This window comes from Syngnathoides biaculeatus, chromosome 3, assembly GCF_019802595.1.
Source record: "Syngnathoides biaculeatus isolate LvHL_M chromosome 3, ASM1980259v1, whole genome shotgun sequence".
Classification (NCBI taxonomy): Eukaryota; Metazoa; Chordata; class Actinopteri; order Syngnathiformes; family Syngnathidae; genus Syngnathoides; species Syngnathoides biaculeatus.
The window spans coordinates 34848531-34866459 of record NC_084642.1 but is presented as its reverse complement, the minus strand read 5'-3'; the positions used below and the strand labels follow the sequence as shown (position 1 = coordinate 34866459).

The following is a 17929-nucleotide window of genomic DNA, read 5'->3' as shown; positions in this document are numbered from 1 at the left end:
GTTAGGGTTACACAATTGAGGTTCATCATTTGCAAAGAAATTGTGATTTAAAACACAGTTGTGTTACAATAATAATCACACATCACTACACGAGTAGATGAGGCAAACACAAAAAAATTATCCACCTCCCATTCCATATGAAAGTCATACATTATTGCATCCATACTCTGGTTTGTTAAGATTTCTTAAGCGAGAGCTTAAAGGTCAATTGTCATCCCTATAAACATTCTAAAATAGATATTGTAATGAAAAATACATATAACATTATTCACTTCAATGTCTATACGAAAAAAAAAAATATGAGGGGAGAGCGCATCATCCATGCGCAAAGTTGCAGAAGTGTCATTCTACGACATTCAAGTGGTCGCCATATTGCTGCATCCTCTGTCCGTGACATCACCTGCACATTCGCCAATGAAAACATGGTGTGGCCCCTACTATGGGACACGCCTTTTCAGACACAAGCTCTTTTCAAAGAAGAGAACATCTCACAACCGAGTGAAGAGACCAGGGCAATAGTACACTAATGATTTGAACCATATTCAGATGATATAGTTGGGTCCACAGCGTGTTTTCAATGATGAATGTCAAGTGTGGCGTTACGGACAGGAGATGCATCAAATGAGACTTCCGCAACTTTGCGCATGGATGACCCGCTCTCCGTTCATATTTATTTTTTTGTATGGACATTGAAGTGAATAATATTATATGTATTTTTCATTACAGTATCTATTTTAGAATGTTTATAAGGATGACAATTGACCTTTAAAATAGGGGGGAACTCACTAACGCCCTGTTTTCACATGCGCGGTGAGCTAAAGTAAAAAAAAAAATACAGCTGATGTCTTTTTTTTTTCTGGACACGCCATCGCAATCGACCAGTCGATCGCGTTCAACGCATTGAGCACCCCTGCTCTACACCAAACAATAGTTCAGAGTACCCACTCTATTTGGAGTCCTTAGAGGAAGTGGAAGAGAGCGCTGCCTATCAAGACACTATTGTTCTAATGGGGGACGTCAGTGCTCACGGGGGCAATGACAGTGAGACCTGCAAGGGCATGGTTGGCAAAATCGCCCTCCCCCAGCCAGAACCCGAGTGCTCTTCTTTTACTAGACCTCTGTGCTCATCATGGGTTGTCTGTAACGAATACCATATTCAAGCGTAAAGGTGTCCACCTATACACTTGGATACCAGGACACTCTAGGTCACAGTTTGATGATCTGACGTGGCTGTGTCATCGGACTTGCGACTGTTGGCTCCGATGGTGGAGGAAGATTCCAGTCCGATGTGGCAGGCCCAAACGTATTGTGAGGATCTGCTTAGAACGTCTGACAGAATCCCATGTCAGAAAGAGTTTCAACTCCCACCTCTAAAAGAACTTTGCTTGTGTTCCGGGGGTTGCGGGAGACATGAGTACAAGTGGACCATATTCCGCGCCTCCATTGCTGAGGTGGTAGACTGGAGCTGAGGCCGTAATGTGGTCAGTGCCTGTCATGTGTCACGTCCCATCGGAACGAGAGGTAGGACCCAAATGCAGGAACTCGGAAGACGCAAGGTAGTTCAAGAAGAGACGCGTTTATTGTATGCAGAGTTCGGGGATCGAGCAGGCAGTCCGGTGCACGGGCAAACAACGCAGGCAGAAGTGTCAAGGAATCAGGCTTACAAGGTTGGTTGGAGAACGGACGGAGATCGGTACACACAGGTTCAGTCAGGAATACGAGAGTGCTGGAACGGGACATAAAGCTCAACGAACTGGCGGAGGACCAGTCGTCACCGGGTCCTATCTATACAGGGGATGATCAGCCCGCATGAGGAGCAGGTGTGCGCCTCACAATCAGCGCAGCCGCGCGGGCACCTGCACAGCTCATGCTGAAGCGGCAGGATCATGACAGTACCCCCCCCCCCTCAAAGGCACGGCTCCCAGACGTGCCTAAACGAAAAAACAGACAATAACACAGGCAGGGGTGGGCGGAAGGGGGTCCGGAGGAGGGCACGCCCCCCCTGAACCCCAGACTGGTGGCCATCCAGGCCACCAAACACGAGGCGTCCGGGCGGACAGGTCAGGAGGACGACCCGGACGCCAAACACCAGAGTCCCCACGGGGCGATTCGGGCGGACGACCTCTGTGAGGAACCAAACGGCGAGGCAGGAACCAGAACGAGGGAGGCCACTGCTCCGGACAAAAACCTCCCACGCCGTCGTTGCAAGAGGACCAGGGATTGGTCGCCAACGAGGCCAGGTCCTGAAGCGGCTGGGCGAACTCAGGAGCGAAGAAGATGATGGAGAGCAGGACCAGAGCCATGACTGCCACCCCGAAGTCTCTCCAGCTCCTGGGTGGCTCCACAGAACTCCCCAGCGCCTGCTGGACAGGGACATGAGAAGGCGGCGGCGCCAGTACCGCCCCCTCCTGGACAGGAACGTGAGAAGGCGGCGACAGTACCGCCGCCTCCTGGACAGCAACGTGAGAAGGCGGCGACAGTACCGCCGCCTCCTGGACAGCAACGTGAGAAGGCGGCGACAGTACCGCCGCCTCCTGGACAGCAACGTGAGAAGGCGGCGACAGTACCGCCGCCTCCTGGACAGCAACGTGAGAAGGCGGCAGCAGCATCACCAACTCCATCTCCTCCTGGACGGGAGCGTGAGGCGGCTGGGGAACTGTCACCACCTCCTGGACAGGAACGTGACGGCGTGCCCGTCTCCGACAGAGCAGGAACGGGGAACGTCCGCGGGCCGGTCGCCGACAGAGCAGGAATGGGGAACGTCCGCGGGCCGGTCGCCACTGCCACTCCAGAGCACGGACGAGAAGCGGCTGTGGAGACGTCGCCACCTCCTGCACAGCAACGTGAGGCGGCATCGGGTCGGTCCCCACTGCCACATGAGCTTGCACTGCATCCGTTGAAACGGCAATGTGGGCGTGGCGCGGTGGCGAATCCGTTTCCAGGGCAACGTGAACCTGAGTAGGCGGGGAGTCAGTCGAAACTGACACGTGGGCGTGTCTCGGGAGCGGGTCAGTTCCAACTGCCGCGTGAGCTCTGCTCGGAACCGCCAAAACCTCGACGTGGGAATGGCGAGGAGGCGGGTCAGTCTCCACAGCTACGTGCACTTGGCGAGGTAGAGAGTCTGTTCCCACTGTGGCGTGCACTTGACAAGGGGGCGGGTCGGTCTCCACGGCAACGTGAACCTGAGTCAGCAGCGAGTCCGTCGCTGTTGCGACGTCAGCGTAGCTCGGCTGGATCGTTAATCCTTGCCTGACCTGGGCCGTGAGAGCCGCCAATTCGGGGCTCTGCCGCTCTATCTCCGCCCGCATCTTGCGGCGGGATGCCTCATGATTTGGCGACTCCTCCTCCCTCTGGGCCGGAAGCGTCGCCACCAGCTGCGGGTCTGCGGGTTTCGCCGTTGCCGGCGAGGAGTGGGAGGACTGTGTCTTAGTTGCCGCGCAGCGGGAGGCACAAGGGAGCGCCTGGCCGGGGGGTCTCCTCTGACCGCCACGCGGAGGTCCCGGGTAGATGGCCAAGCGGGTTCCCTCGTACAGATTGGTGTACTTGGACCTACAGGGCGAAGTCGCTCGGGTGCTGGAAACGCGGGGAGGTGAAACAAACTGACTGGGATGAAAGATCGGACGAGCAGATTGATAGTCAGAATAATCGGAGTCGTACTCAGGCAGCTGGTCAAACAAATCGTGGTCCTCCTCATATTCCGAAAAGTCAGAGTCCAGAAGAATATGAGGAGCCGGACGGGTCGTGTTCGGGACGTATTCATACCTCGCTGGCGGAGCGTAAGACACGGAAGTGGAGGACGTCACGGAGCCTACCCGGATTGGGCAGGCTTGGTCCTCCGGCAGACGGTCTACCTTGCGTCGGTCCCGGCGACGCCGGGTCTTTCCTGCTGGGTCCTGTATTGGCCAGTTCGTTCTGTCACGTCCCATCGGAGCGAGAGGTAGGACCCAAATGCAGGAACTCGGAAGACGCAAGGTAGTTCAAGAAGAGGCAGAAGTGTCAAGGAATCAGGCTTACAAGGTTGGTCGGAGAACGGACGGAGGTCGGTACACACAGGTTCAGTCAGGAATACGAGAGTGCTGGAACGGGACATAAAGCTCAACGAACTGGCGGAGGACCAGTCGTCACCGGGTCCTATCTATACAGGGGATGATCAGCCCGCATGAGGAGCAGGTGTGGGCCTCACAATCAGCGCAGCCGCGCAGGCACCTGCACAGCTCATGCTGAAGCGGCAGGATCATGACATCATGGTGGTAATCCCCGAACCCGTTGGGGGACAGCATTGGCGGGGTCGAGTTGAAGAATGAGTCATATTGGGCATTATTGGTCTGTGGGACTTCTGAGGCAGCTGATGAGTACTGGCTGGCCAAGCAGAATACAGTTTTGGTGGTCGCTAAAGCAAAAACTCAGGCATGGGAGGAGTTCATTGAGGCCATGGAGAAAGACTTCCGGATGGCTTCGAGAAAATTCTGGTCTACCATCTGGCATCTCAGGATAGGGAACCGGTGCACTGTCAACACTGTGTATAGTGAGGATTGGGCGTGGCTGACCTTGTGAGTCAGTGGGAAGAAGACTTTGAAGACCTCCTCAATTCCATTGACATGTCTTCCCATGAAGAAGCTGAGTCTGGGTTCTCCGAGGCAGGTTCTCCTATCTCTCTGGGTGAGTTCACCGTGGTGATTAAAAAGCTCCTCGTAGCAAGAAAGACCCGCAGATGGATGAGATTTGCTCAAAGTCCCTGAAGGCTCTGAATGTTGTTGGGCTGTCCTGGTTGACACGCCTCTGCAACATAACGTGGACATTGGGTACAGTGCCTCTGGATTAGTAGACTGGGGTGGTGGTACCCATTTTTAAGAAGGGGGACAGAAGGGTGTGTTCAAACTACAGGGGGATCATATTCCTCAGCCTCCCTGGAAAGGTCTATTCAGGGGTGCTGAAAAGGAGGGTCCTTTGGGAAGTTGAAGCTAGGACTCAGGTTGACTAATGTGGTTTTTGTCCCCAAGGTCCTCAAGGGTGCATGGGAGTTCACAGAAACAGTCTACATGTGTTTTGTGGACTTGGAGTAGACGTTCGACTGTGTCCCTCGGGGAGTCCTGTTGGAGGTCTTTCAGGAGTATGGTGTACTGAACCCGCTGACATGGGCTGTTCTGTTCCTGTATACGCGGTGTCAGAGTTTGGTCCGCAAAGCCAGCAATAAGTCAGACTCGTTTCCGGTGAGAGTAGGACTCAGCCAATGTCACCGATTTTGTTCATAACTTTTATGGACAAAATCTTTAGGCGCAGCTGAGATGTAGAGGGGTCTGGTTTGGTGGCCTCAGCATTGCATCTTTGCTCTTTGCAGATGATGTGGTTTTGTTACCTTCATCAAACTGTGATTTCCAACGCTCACTGGAGCGGTTCGTAGCCAAGTGTGAAGCAGGTGGGATGAGAATCAGCACCTCCAAATCTGAGAGCATCCCCCTGGAAGAGCTGCATGAAGTGGCTGGGGAAAGGGAAATATGGGCTTCCCTGCTAAAGTTTCCGCACCCATGAGCCCACCCGGATAAGGGAGGGAGGGATGGATGGCTGGCTGGCTGGATGGATCAAAAGACCTTTCTGTGAAGTGTCAAATTTGCTTGTATTCACTTCAACTTTTATATGCAAATGTAACAATTTACTGCCACCTATCCAGATTTCAAGATACCCTTATAAGAAACTAATGTAGCGCACCCAAAGAATAGCTAGTTCTTTATTTCTCATCTTACAATGTACATAAGGATAATGTCATGGTCCTGCCAGTCCAGCCCTCGCTGTGCGGGTCCCCGCAAACCTGCACTGCTTGGGAGGCTCACACCTGCGCCTCATCTGCAGTAATTAACCCTAGTATACATAGGACCCAGCAGACGGTCTGTCTTTGCCAGATCATCACCACCCATGCTTCGTTCCCGCACTTCCGCATTCCTGACGCAGAATCCCCGTGTACCGACCTCCGCATGTTTCCCGACCAACCCCATAAGCGTGTCGCTCCTGTTTCTACTGCTTGCACTGACTGACTCCCTGGCTTTCGACATCGGAACGAATAAAGACTTTCCTCCAACTCCCTTCCTGTCCACCGAGTCGTGCATTTGGATCTGTCCTCGTGTTCTGGTTGTGACAGATAATAAAAAAAAATTGGATGTTTGTTTGTTTTTTGTTTTTTTTATTGGACAGCAAATTTTTCAGTCCTAATAGCTCATGTTTTCAGAATCAGCATCAAAAGAAATGTATCCGCCATGAACTGTTTTACTGCCACCAATAGCAAAAAGTTCTCAGGTAAAACCATGGGTGACGTTTTCTTGTTTTTTGTTGTCTGTGTTGTGCCATCTTTCATTATACTTTCATGCTTGCTTTCCTTCTTTTCGACTCAAAATCAGTTTTGTGAGCCCCCATAGGATAGATATCGTAAAATTAAAAGACTAGCTCTACAAAAAATACTTTTGCAGCTCGGCAAATCGCCTTCTTGGCAGTCAAGTTGGTAGGAACAAAGTTCCTTTCAAAAGAAATGCATATACAGTGTGACCTTGCCCATCCATGGTTCACCGTTCACAGCCCTGCATATTCGCGGATTTTGATCTGTTTTTTTTTTCTTTTCATAATGTTCTGTACTTTCACGACCATAAAGTGCTGTTAAAAGTCTTACATTCTCTCCTAAATAGATCGGGGCCTTATAATGTGGCGCGCCTTATGTGCATGTTGAGTTCCAACATCTGTAAATGTTGTTCTTTGAGTAGTCCATTGAAGTACACCTGAATACATTGATCATGTTGTCAGCATGCATGCTAGCATATAATAACCTGTATTTCAGCTACCATATGACGGCGCTCACGAGGCAGTGAGTTACAATTGCAATTTTACGTTTGTAAGCAGAAGAATGCTCCACACACTGAGAGTGTAGGCAAGTCATTACTCGAGATATGATGAGCAGCCCCCTAAAACAAACAACTGAAAGAGACCGCAGTCAAAGCCAGGAAAAGCAGAACTTTGGTTATCGATGGATAATGAACTTGAAAAAATGTGGTGTTTCATGATAAATATTGCTTTTTCTAAGTTGTGGATCCCATCCTAACATGAATGGCTTAAGTATAAGCTGAACTGTTGGTCTTTTATTTCATACCCTTTTTTTTTTTTTTTTTCAAACCCACTTTATTATATACCATAATCTGCAGCAAAAATAAAGGAAATTGTTTCACTGCTCAAATGCCTTTGCTTGGAGATAAATATTTCATGAAATATTCAGCTCGTGTGAGCATTGTGTTTTACATACCCTGTGCGAGACTGGATGTCCACAAAGTTCCTCTGCCCATTCCGTGGGGTGAAACGTATGCAAGTGGATTCTGCAAAGGACTGCAGACCATTAACTATCCTCTGCCTTTCTTGAGGAGCTTGATGGAAAAATAAAAAGAGATTGCATTGTGTCAGTTTTTTAATGTGGAAATAAATTAAAGAAAACTGCCCTTAAAAAGATTTGTCTCCAAATAGAAGGTGCAGGAAAGGGAATTTGTTTTGTACCATTGGCAGTTAAGGTGTCCTGAAACTGACTGGCGACCAATTCAGGGTAAAGTCTGCCTTTTTGCCCAAAGTTAGCTGTGATAGGCTCCAGCACTCCCACGACCCGTGTAAGGATAAGCGGTTTGGAAAATTAATCATTGCCAGTTAGATAAGAGTTAGAGTTTTACACTGCAGCAACTTTCATTTAAAAATAGCTTATTTTATGTGTGGTTGAACTTTATGCCAATCACAATATTGGAAAGAGGCAAGTAAATCTATAGTAATTATGTGTATTACTGCTGCTTGGAAGAGATGGGCCATAGCTTGGCTGACTTTGACACCCACCAGGGCTACCATTTGCTAGTGTGTTTCCACCATGACCAAAGCCACTCCCTCTCAGCCTGGCATCTCAAACTCAATTTACCTCGAGACTGCTGAAGGCCGTGTCCAGCTGAGGTACAACTGGCCAATTCCAATTAGAAATTTCAAAGAAAATCTTCTCATGCATTGTTTTTATTGTTTTTTTTAACCAAAATAAGATCAACAAGGATACTGATGTCAACAAGTTGTGTGCAAAGCTACGAAAAAAAAAAAAAAAAAAACGCTTCATGGCAATGCTGCTGTAATTTTCACTCATAGATAAAAAAAATGTTTCTCTGCTTGCATCAAGCCCAGTCGACGTCACACCCCACACCACACTGTAAAAGTGCCATTCATATAAAACTCAAGGGCCCCACTAACAAACTCTCATGTTAAGACAGGGCCAGAAAATATCGCCAGTTTGAGACCGCTGCTCTAACCTTTTTGGCGGGTGGAATTGTATTCACATTTGTACTGCCGCCGCACGAGAAAGGACTGATTAGCACATCCGCCTCACAGTTCTGTGGACTCAGGTTCAAATCTCCTGTTGCCTGTGTGGAGTTTGCATTTTCTTCCCATGCCTGCGTAGGATTACCAGGTACTCCAGTTTCTTCACTTTCTTCCAACATCCCAAAAACATGCAACATTAATTGAACACTCTACATTGCCCCTAGGTGTGATTGTGAGTGTGGCTGTTTGTCATTATGTGCCCTGCAATTGGCCGGGAACGAGTTCAGGGTGTACCCCGCCTCCAGCCCGTTGACAGCTGGGGTAGGCTCCAGCGCTCCACGTGATCCTCATGAGGATAAGCAGCAAAGAAAATGGATCGTCATATATACATACACACACACACACATATATATATATATATATATATATATATATATATATATATATATATATATATATAATATATATATATATTTATATACAGTGAAGAAAAAAAGTATTTGATCACGCTGCTATAGTAGCCTTTGTTTGCAATTACAGACGTCAAACTTTTACTGGAGTTGTTCACCAGGTTTGTACACACTGCAGGAGGTATTTTGGCCTATTCCTCCACACAGATCTTCTCGAGATCAGACAGATTTCTGAAATGTCGCCAAAAAAATCCAAAAATCACAATGAATGATTTTTTTGACGATTTATTATTATTTGTATGATACAGTTGTAAATAAGTATTTTAACATGTGCCGATCATCTAGAATTCTGACCCTCAAAGACCTGTTAGTCTGCCTTTAAAAGTCCACCTCCACACCATGTATTATCCTGAATCAGATGCACCTGTGTGAGGTTGTTAGCTGCATAAAGACACCTGTCCACCCCATACAATCAGTTAGACTCAAACTTGTAATATGGCCAAGAACAAAGAGCTGTCCAAAGACACCAGAGACAAAATTGGACAACTCCACATGGCTAGAAATAGGCAAGTGGCTTGGTGAAAAAAGGTCCACTGCTTGAGCAATCATTAGAAAATGGAAGAAGATAATCATGATGGTCAATCTCAACCGGAGTGGAGCCCCATGCAAGATGCTGTATCACCTCGTGGGGTCTCAATCTTCTTCTTTTCCTTTCGGCTTGTCCCGTTAGGGGTCGCCACAGCGTGTCATCTTTTGCCATCTTAGCCTATCTCCTGCATCTTCCTCTCTAACCCCAACTGCCCTCATGTCTTCCCTCACCACATCCATAAACCTTCTCTTTGGTCTTCCTCTCGCTCTTTTGCCTGGGAGCTCCATCCTCAGCATCCTTCTACCAATATACTCACTCTCTCTCTCTCGCCTCTGAACATGTCCAAACCATCGAAGTCTGCTCTCTCGAATCTTGTCTCCAAAACATCCAGCTTTGGCTGTCCCTCTAATGAGCTCATTTCTAATCCTATCCAACCCGGTCACTCCGAGCGAGAACCTCAACATCTTCATTTCTGCCACCTCCAGTTCAGCTTCCTGTTGTTTCTTAAGTGCCACCGTCTCTAATCCGTACATCATGGCCGGCCTCACCACTGTTTTGTAAACTTTGCCCTTCATCCTAGCAGACACTCTTCTGTCACATAACACACCAGACACCTTTCGCCAGCTGTTCCAACCTGCTTGGACCCGTTTCTTCACTTCCTTACCACACTCACCATTGCTCTGGATTGTTGACCCCAAGTATTTGAAGTCCTCCACCCTCGCTATCTCTTCTCCCTGTAGCCTCACTTTTCCCCCTCTACTTTTCTCATTCACGCACATATATTCTGTTTTACTTCGGCTAATCTTCATTCCTCTCCTTTCCAGTGCATGTCTCCATCTTTCCAATTGTTCCTCTGCGTGCTCCCTGCTTTCACTGCAGATGACAATATCATCTGCGAACATCATGGTCCAAGGGGATTCCAGTCTAACCTCATCTGTCAGCCTATCCATTACCACTGCAAACAGGAAGGGGCTCAGAGCTGATCCCTGATGCAGTCCCACCTCCACCTTAAATTCCTCTGTCACACCTAAGGCACACCTCACCATTGTTCTGCTGCCATCATACATGTCCTGTACTATTTTAACATACTTCTCTGCCACACCAGACTTACGCATGCAGTACCACAGTTCCTCTCTTGGTACTCTGTCATAGGCTTTCTCTAGATCCACAAAGACACAATGTAGCTCCCTTCTGACCTTCTCTGTACTTTTCCACGAGCATCCTCAAGGCAAATAATGCATCTGTGGTACTCTTTCTAGGCATGAAACCATACTGTTGCTCGCAGATACTTACTTCTGTCCTGAGTCTAGCCTCCACTACTCTTTCCCATAACTTCATTGTGTGGCTCATCAACTTTATTCCTCTATAGTTCCCACAGCTCTGAACATCCCCTTTGTTCTTAAAAATGGGAACTAGAACACTTTTCCTCCATTCTTCAGGCATCTTTGCGCCTGCTAGTATTCTGTTGAATAAGTTGGTCAAAAACTCCACAGCCGTCTCTCCAAATTGCTTCCATACCTCTACCGGTATGTCATCAGGACCAACTGCCTTCCATTTTTCATCCTTTGTAATGCCTTTCTGACTTCCCCTTAGTAATCATTTCCACTTCCTGGTCCTTCACTCTTGCCTCTTCAACTCTTCCTTCTCTCTCATTTTCTTCATTCATCAACTTCTCAAAGTATCTTTCCATCTATTTAGTACACTACCGGCACCAGTCAACACATTTCCATCTCTATCCTTAATCACCCTGACCTGCTGCACATCCTTCCCATCTCTATCCCTCTGTCTGGCCAACCTGTAGAGATCCTTTTCTCCTTCTTTTGTGTCCAACCTGGTGTACATGTCTTCATATGCCTCTTGTTTAGCCTTTGCCACCTCTACCTTTGCCCTACGTCGCATCTCGATGTAACTCTCCTTTCGCCTCTCCTCAGTCCTCTCAGTATCCCACTTCTTCTTCGCTAATCTCTTTCCTTGTATGACTCCCTGTATTTTGGGGTTCCACCACCAAGTCTCCTTCTCCCCTTTCCTACCAGATGACACACCAAGTACTCTCCTGCCTGTCTCTCTGATCACCTTGGCTGTCGTCGTCAGTCTTCCGGGAGCTTCGGTTGTCCATCGAGAGCCTGTCTCACCTCTTTCCGGAAGGCCGCACAACATTCTTCCTTTCTCAGCTTCCACCACATGGTTCTCTGCTCTACCTTTGTCTTCTTAATCTTCCTACCCACCACCAGAGTCATCCTACACACCACCATCCTATGCTGTCGAGTTACACTCTCCCCTACCACTACTTTACAGTCAGTAACCTCCTTCAGATTACATCGTCTGCACAAAATATAATCCACCTGCGTGCCTCTACGTCCGCTCTTGTAGGTCACACGATGGACCTGTCTCTTCTGGAAAAAAGTGTTCACTACAGCCATCTCCATCCTTTTTGCCAATTCCATCACCATCTTTCCCTCAAAGTTCCTTTCTTGGATGCCGTACTTACCCATCACTTCTTCATCGCCCCTGTTTCCTTTACCAATATGTCCATTACAATCTGCACCAATCACAACTCTCTCCCTGTCTGGGATGCTCAGAACTACTTCATCTAGTTCCTTCCAGAATTTCTCTTTCAACTCTAGGTCACATCCTACCTGTGGTGTATAGCCGCTAACCACATTATACATAACACCCTCAATTTCAAATTTTAGTCTCATCACTCGATCTGATACTCTTTTCACCTCCAAGACATTCTTAGCCAGCTCTTCCTTAAAAATAACCCCTACTCCATTTCTCTTCCCATCTACTCCGTGGTAGAATAATTTAAACCCTGCTCCCAAACTTCTAGCCTTACTACCTTTCCACCTGCTCTCTTGGATGCACAGAATATCAACCTTTCTCCTAATCATCATGTCAACCAACTCCTGTGCTTTTCCTGTCATAGTCCCAACATTCAAAGTCCCTACACTCAGTTGTAGGCTCTGTGCATTCCTCTTTTCTTCTGACGCTGGATCCGGTTTCCTCCTCTTCTTTGTCTTCGACCCACAGTAGCTGAATTTCCACCGACGCCCTGCAGGTTAGCAGTGCCGGGGGCGGGCGTTGTTAACCCGGGCCACGACCGATCCGGTATGGGATTCTTTAGATGAACGCTCATATTTGTTTGGCACAGTTTTTACGCCGGATGCCCTTCCTGACGCAACCCTCTGCATTTATCCGGGCTTGGGACCGGCCTACAGATTGCACTGGTTTGTGCCCCCATAGGGCTGCATTGTGAGAGAGATAATCTAAAAAGAAAAATCCAGAAATCACAATGTATGATTTTTTAACAATTTATTTGTGTGATACAGTTGCAAATAAGTATTTGAACACCTGAGAAAACGAATGTTAATATTTGGTACAGTACACTTTGTTTGCAATTACAGAAGTCAAACGTTTCCTGTCGTTCAACAGGTTTGCACACATCGCAGGAGGGATTTTGGCCCACTCCTTCACACAGATCGTCTCTAGATCAGACAGGTTTCTGGGCTGTTGCTGAGAAACACGGAGTTTCAGCTCCGTCCAAAGATTTTCTACTGGGTTTATGTCTGGAGGCTGGCTAGGCCATGCCAGAACCTTGATATGCTTCTTACGGAGCCACTCCTTGGTTTTCCTTGCTGTGTGCTTCGGGTCATTGTCATTGAAAGACTCAGCCACGACCCATCTTCAATGCTCTGACTGACGGAAAGAGGTTGTTCCCCAAAATCTCACAATACATGGATGGAGTCATCGTCACCTTAATACAGTGCAGTCATACAAGGAAAGAGATTAGCGAAGAAGAAGTGGGATACTGAGAGGACTGAGGAGAGGCGAAAGGAGTACATCGAGATGCGACGTAGGGCAAAGGTAGAGGTGGCAAAGGCTAAACAAGAGGCATATGAAGACATGTACACCAGGTTGGACACGAAAGAAGGAGAAAAGGATCTCTACAGGTTGGCCAGACAGAGGGATAGAGATGGGAAGGATGTGCAGCAGGTCAGGGTGATTAAGGATAGAGATGGAAATGTGTTGACTGGTGCCGGTAGTGTACTAAATAGATGGAAAGAATACTTTGAGAAGTTGATGAATGAAGAAAATGAAGAGAAGGAAGAGTTGAAGAGGCAAGAGTGAAGGACCAGGAAGTGGAAATGATTACTAAGGGGGAAGTCAGAAGGCACTACAAAGGATGAAAAATGGAAGGCAGTTGGTCCTGATGACATACCGGTAGAGGTATGGAAGCAATTTGGAGAGATGGCTGTGGAGTTTTTGACCAACTTATTCAACAGAATACTAGCGGGCAAAAAGATGCCTGAAGAATGGAGGAAAAGTGTTCTAGTTCCCATTTTAAGAACAAAGGGGATGTTCAGAGCTGTGGGAACTATAGAGGAATAAAGTTGATGAGCCACACAATGAAGTTATGGGAAAGAGTAGTGGAGGCTAGACTCAGGACAGAAGTAAGTATCTGCGAGCAACAGTATGGTTTCATGCCTAGAAAGAGTACCACAGATGCATTATTTGCCTTAAGGATCCTAGTGGAAAAGTACAGAGAAGGTCAGAAGGAGCTACATTGTGTCTTTGTGGATCTAGAGAAAGCCTATGACAGAGTAGCAAGAGAGGAACTGTGGTACTGCATGCGTAAGTCTGGTGTGGCAGAGAAGTATGTTAAAATAGTACAGGACATGTATGATGGTAGCAGAACAATGGTGAGGTGTGCCTTAGGTGTGACAGAGGAATTTAAGGTGGAGGTGGGACTGCATCAGGGATCAGCTCTGAGCCCCTTCCTGTTTGCAGTGGTAATGGATAGGCTGACAGATGAGGTTAGACTGGAATCCCCTTGGACCATGATGTTCGCAGATGATATTGTGATATGCAGTGAAAGCAGGGAGCATGCAGAGAAACAATTAGAAAGATGGAGACATGCACTGGAAAGGAGAGGAATGAAGATTAGCCGAAGTAAAACAGAATATATGTGGCGGAATGAGAAAAGTGGAGGGGGAAGAGTGAGGCTACAGGGAGAAGAGATAGCGAGGGTGGAGGACTTCAAATACTTGGGGTCAACAATACAGAGCAATGGAGAGTGTGGTCAGGAAGTGAAGAAATGGGTCCAAGCAGGTTGGAACAGATGGCGAAAGGTGTCTGGTGTGTGATGTGACAGAAGAGTGTCTGCTAGGATGAAGGGCAAAGTTTACAAAACAGTGGTGAGGCCGGCCATGATGTACGGATTAGAGACGGTGGCACTGAAGAAACAACAGGAAGCTGAACTGGAGGTGGCAGAAATGAAGATGTTGAGGTTCCCGCTCGGAGTGAACAGGCTGGATAGGTTTAGAAACAAGCTCATAAGAGGAACAGCCAAAGGTGGATGTTTTGGAGACAAGATTCGAGAGAGCAGACTTCGATGGTTTGGACATGTTCAGAGGTGAGAGAGTGAGTATATTGGTAGAAGGATGCTGAGGATGGAGCTCCCAGGCAAAAGAGCGAGAGGAAGACCAAAGAGAAGGTTTATGGATGTGGTGAGGGAAGACATGAGGGCAGTTAGGTTAGAGAGGAAGATGCAGGAGATAGGCTAAGATGGCAAAAGATGACACGCTGTGGCGACCCCTAACGGGACAAGCCGAAAGGAAAAGAAGAAGAAGAAGATTATCTCTCTCACAGTGGACAGATCCCTCCATGATTTCTAAGTGGGAGAACTTGCAATATACTCTAGCAGGGTGTTAGAATATTTATTTTCTTCACTGTATCATATACAGTGGCTTGTGAAAGTATTCGGCCCCTTGAACTTTTAAACCTTTCACCACATTTCATGGTTCAAACATAAAGATATAAAATTACATTTTTTTCGTCAAGAATCAACAACAAGTGGGACACAATCATGAAGTGGAACAAAATTTGTTGGAAATTTTATACTTTTTTTAAACAAAAAACTCAAAAGTGGGGCGTGCAATATTATTCAGTGCAGCAAACTCACTCCAGACGTTCAGTGAGGATCTCTGAATGATCCAATGTTGACTGATGATGATAAATAGAATTCACCTGTGTGTAATCAAGTCACTGTATAAATGCACCTGGTCTGTGATAGTCTTGGGGTTCTGTTTAAAATGCAGAGAACATCATGAAGACCAAGGAGCACACCAGGCAGGTCTGAGATGCTGTTGTGGAGAAGTTTAAGCCGGATTTGGATACAAAAATATTTCCCAAGCTTTAAACATCTCAAGGAGCACTGTGCAAGCAATCATGTTGAAATGGAAAGAGTATCAGACCACTGCAAATCTGGCCGTCCCTCTAAACCATAGGTGTCAAACTGTGGCCTGTGGGCCATGACCGCGAGGCAATTTCAAATTAATATTACAGCTGGCCCGCCGGTATTACAAGTAATACACACTTGTTTGGTTCCATATTAAAAGGTTCATTTGTTCAACCTTGCCCCGTGGCTTTGTTCAATTTAAAATTTTGGCCCACTGTGAATTTGAATTTGGCACCCATGCTTTAAACTTTCACCTTGAACAAGGAGAAGACTGATCAGAGATGCAGCCAAGAGGCCCATGATCACTCTGGAGGAACTGCATAGATCTGCAGCTGAGGTGGGCGAGTCTGTCCTTAGGACAACAATCAGTCGCACACTGCACAAATCTGGCATTTATGGAAGAGTGTCATGAAGAAAGCCATTTCTCAAAAAAGTCTCGTTTAAAGTTTGCCACAAGCCACCTGGGAGACACACCTAACATGTGGAAGAAGGTGCTTTGGTCAGATGAAACCAAAATAGAACTTTTTGGCCACAATGCAAAATCATATGTTTGCCGCAAAAGCAACCTAGCTCATTGCGCTGAACACACAAATAAACGTATCCAGGTGTTAGAATGGCCAAGTCAAAGTCCAGACCTGAATCCAATCGAGAATCTGTGGGCAGAGCTGAAGACTGCTGTTCACAAACGCTCTCCATCCAACCTCAATGAGCTCGAGCTGTTTTGCAAGGAAGAATGGGCAATGTGCAAAACTGATAGAGATATACCCCAAGCAACTTGCAGCTGTAATTGCAGAATAAGGTGGCACTACAAAGTATTAATGCAAGGGGGACGAATAATATTGCATGCCCCACTTTGCAGGTTTTTATTTGTTAAAAAAGTTTCAAATCTCCAATAAATTTCGTTCCACTTCACGACTGTGTCCCACTTGTTGATTCTTGACAAAAAAAATGTAATTTTATGTCTTTATGTTTGAAGCTTGAAATGTGGCGAAGGTTGAAAAGTTCAAGGGGGCTGAATACTTTCACAGGGCACTGTATATATCACATATAACACATATATCACATTAACACACAGCTGGACCCACTGCAGTTTGTTTATCGACCTAACAGATCTGCGGATGATGGCGTCAACATGGGTCTGCACTTCATCCTTGAACTCCTCAACAATGACGGAACATATGCGAGGATCCTGTTCGTGGACCTCTTCTCTGCATTTAACACCATCGTCCCTCAACTCCTCTCCTCCAGGTTTCTCCAGATCTTTCAAGATGGCACCTCCCAGTGCGGCTGGGTACAGGGTCGCTGGAATTATCTACATTGGTGTGTTTTTTGGTCGGCTTGGGACTCAAGTACACAAGAAATGACTTGTTAACCATGAGAGAGTCTTCTCCGGACTTTTTTTTTTGGCAACTCTCAAAAATTCGCTGAATCTTTTCCCGGAGTTACTCGTTAATGTTCTCTATGGAGCATTGCGTTGAAGATCCGGTACACAAGACTGGCGCTTCCGTCAATTCATTTCGGGAATCTACGCTCCCTAGCCAACAAAATGGATGAACTTCAACTTCTGATCAAGATTGGCAAAGGCTTTAGATGTTCTGCCGCCCTCTACTTCACGGAGACTTGGTTTTCTGTATGCGTTCCATGATGGAGCCATTACGCTATCCGGCTTTCATCTTTATAGGGTGGACTGCATCACGACGCTAGCGTGGAAATCATTAATCTTTTATATCAATGAGAAATGGTCCACGGCTGCTACACAGCTCAGCACACAATGCAGCTTGGTTTTGGAGTCATTGTTCTTGAAGTGTAAGCCCTTTTACTCGCTACGTGAGTTCACCTCTTTCATTCTCGTAGGTGATTACATTCCGCCCCAAGCTAGCATGAAGGCAGCACTCCTAAAACTTGCCGAATCCGGTAAACGAGATTGAGAACAAACACCCAGAATCACCCCTCATTATCCTAGGCGATTTTAACACAGCTAAACTTAACCACGCACTCCCTCAATATAAGCAGCACATTCGACAAGGGAAAATAGCACTGGTATACCACAATTAAACACGCATATCGCGCAATTCCCTGTGCTCCCCTAGGCGCCTCTGATCACTGCTTAATCTACTTAAAACCTACATACAAGCAAGTACTTAAGTGCACGAAGCCTTTGGTAAAATCAGTTAAAAAATGGATCAACAAGACAAAATTAGAACTTCAAAGCTGCTTTGACTGCACAGACTGGAGTGTCTTTGAAAATTCAGCGAGCAGCCATGATAAATTCACGGATGTTGCTACTGTGTATGTGGAGGTGTGTGTACAAACAAAAACTTTTCTCATGTTCAATAACGACAACCTTTGGTTTACAGCCAGACTTGGGCAACTCCGTCA

At 46.9% G+C, this 17929-nt stretch overlaps 1 protein-coding gene across 2 annotated transcripts in view; it reads right to left on the bottom strand.

Annotated features, from left to right (window-relative positions):
• The window catches only part of LOC133497786 (hatching enzyme 1.2-like), a 36280-nt gene that overhangs the window by 9838 nt on the left and 8513 nt on the right, over nt 1–17929 (bottom strand). For both annotated transcript variants that reach the window (XM_061813952.1, XM_061813953.1), the window contains exon 5: nt 7280–7397. In XM_061813952.1, the coding sequence (XP_061669936.1) occupies nt 7280–7397 (118 nt within the window). The remainder of the gene's footprint in view (nt 1–7279; nt 7398–17929) is intronic.